Consider the following 2,578-nt stretch of genomic DNA (forward strand, 5'->3'; position numbering starts at 1 on the left):
AATCCAAACCCTATAAAGTTCAAACCCCGAATCCAACTCCGCGACATCATAGATCTTGTATGTGTGTATCAAAAAGAGAACTAACGTAAAACTCGGAATCCAAACCCTGTAAAGTTCAAATTCTGAATCCGCCTCCGCGACGACGACGACATCATCAAGCAATAAGGGGTGCAGCCTGACGTTGTTTAGCCTTAAGCACCATTTCCTCAGTAGTTGTTCCAATAATCTCATTAGCCCTTTTCAAACCAATACAATAATATCTTCCAATTTCATCCTTAGCAACAATTCCTAATTTCTCTAATTTTTGCACAGCATCATCAACATCAAAATTGCAACTAAATTTAAATCTTTCTTTAATCAACTCTTCACATCTATTATCAAGATCCAATAGTGTTGCTTTACCTTGTTCCATTAGTATATAATATGATATTATAACCTCTTTTACCTCTTGTTGTATAACATCATCACATAAATGTAACAATGTACCTCTTCCACTGTCCAATTGTTTGTCATACATAGACTGTGTTATTAGGTTTTGATACTGTGCCATGTTCTGCTGGAAACCGAAGTAGATTTTGGCGCAGTAACCTATCACGGTTGAGAGGACCGCGAAGAGCACCCACGCGTCAGCTTTAGGCATGTCAAGCGATGTAACAACCGCGAATAGACCTACGACAGCTGATGCAATGAACTGTACCCAATCCATTGGGGTTAAACTAGGGTTTTTCTTCTCAGGTAAGACTATTTCGAGATCAGCCATTGGTATGTTCTTCAAATGTTTGACATATATTCCTCTATCTAACTTGTCTGAATTCTCTTCTGTAGCTCTCCTATAAACTACGATGATCCTCTCGAACGTTGGCTCTTGTATGGTTATCTTGCTGAGTAAGTTAGGGACTGTTAGTTCCATGTTCTGGATTCTGATTCTTTCTACGTAGAAATCTTGCTCCATTTCAGATGGAAGGCGTTTCTTTCGCGGTTTTTTATTCCTCTTGTAGATTTTTTTCCCGAAAAATTTGTCACCACCAACTTTTTTCATCAACCATTTCCAGGTACGCGCAATGATCATGTCGATTTTCTCCATGATGAACCAGTCTGTTGTCCTGTCAATGCCAATGCCACGGCGAAAAATGACATACTTATCAGCAAATTCGGGGAGTTTCTCTTCGCGAGGGTTTCGCGCAAAGTATTTGGACAGAAGTTTAGTGTCCAGTTTTGATTCATCGACTGTTATGGGTAGGTTTAATAAGTACTGGCCTGAATTCGCAATCTCTAATTCTTCATCACTCGCGATTTTGAAATTACTCTTGTCCATTACTTGGAACAAGCATTTTAAGAAATCCTGTTCCAGTTCATCTATGTCATCGTCGTTTATTTTTTGTTGCTCTAGGGTTTGTGCCCCGTGGATCGGGTCAAATAAAGCGTACAATCCCATTAGGTCTTCGAATTGAATGTTGTACCACGCGCGAATCATGTACTGAACTCTCTTGCATAGCTTGAGAAATTCATCGCGATCAGAATCATTCTCAATTAAATTCGCAAGTGTCACAATTAACCGCGATTTCAGTACTGGAATAACCGATTCGCGCTCCAATCGAATCACCTCCTTCTTCTTCTCTTTCTTCTTCGGAGCGGGTGGAGGGGGAGCTGCAGGAGCTTTCATCGTGCTCGATTGATTAATTTGAATTCGCGTTATTTACTATAAAGTATGGAAATGAAACAAAAATGTTTCATTTTCCTAACTTTATATAAAAATATTATAACTGTAAAGAGAAAAATAAGGTAACAATTTTCAAAATTTTAGGAATTAATGAATGAATGAAATGTACTAAGTAACTGTATTTTGTCCTAATTGCCATTGATTTTGTTGTTTTGTCTGAAACATTTGACTCAGTAAATGTCTGATCTATTTACATATGTATTTAAATACAGAATTTAAGTTTTATATACTGACGGTATCAAGTTACTTATAAGAGAGTAATTACGCGTAGGTCAATATCGACAAGTATACATATGTATTTAAATATAGAGTTTAAGTTTTATATACTGACGGAGACCTGCAATTCAACCGGCTTACTGGCTCTATACCACCATCAATCTTTAACATTAATACAATGCAAATCATTGCTCTTACTGGTAACAATCTTACCAGTAAGCTTCCAGAAACTTGGAAAGACTGCACATTGGAAATAACAACCTACATGGCAGAAAGCTCGAAGTCTTGGCATTGTCAACTAATGAATTCACTGGAACAGTACACCAAGAGAGTTGGGAAACATAACAGGTCTTGCAGCAATATATCTCAGATACCTGCATTTGGAAGGTAGTATGATATTTCCCTATAAGAAATTTGAATTTTTTTTCTTTCCCTTTGGTGCTCATATATTTCCCCCACTTGACAGGAGAGATACCGGTGGAGCTAGGTAGAGACGAATGAATTAACTGGCTCAGTCCCAGCAAGCACTGGAGAGCCTAGGACTTGCAGACAACAAACTTTCAGCCTAAAAGGGTTTTACTGTGGATTTACCAAATTGAGTGGTTCTATCTCTCCTACAATCTCAAATTCTTCAAGACTCAG

At 38.0% G+C, this 2,578-nt stretch overlaps 1 protein-coding gene across 1 annotated transcript; it reads right to left on the reverse strand.

The window, feature by feature from the left end:
- Positions 1-6: 6 nt before the first annotated feature.
- Positions 7-2,572, reverse strand: LOC124890209. The gene has a single exon (XM_047402016.1). It carries the CDS (start codon positions 1,661-1,663, stop codon positions 155-157), a length of 1,509 nt encoding a protein of 502 aa, XP_047257972.1. The 5' UTR covers positions 1,664-2,572; the 3' UTR covers positions 7-154.
- Between the last annotated feature and the right edge of the window lie 6 nt (positions 2,573-2,578).

Source organism: Capsicum annuum, unplaced genomic scaffold, assembly GCF_002878395.1.
Source record: "Capsicum annuum cultivar UCD-10X-F1 unplaced genomic scaffold, UCD10Xv1.1 ctg13461, whole genome shotgun sequence".
Lineage (NCBI taxonomy): Eukaryota > Viridiplantae > Streptophyta > Magnoliopsida > Solanales > Solanaceae > Capsicum > Capsicum annuum.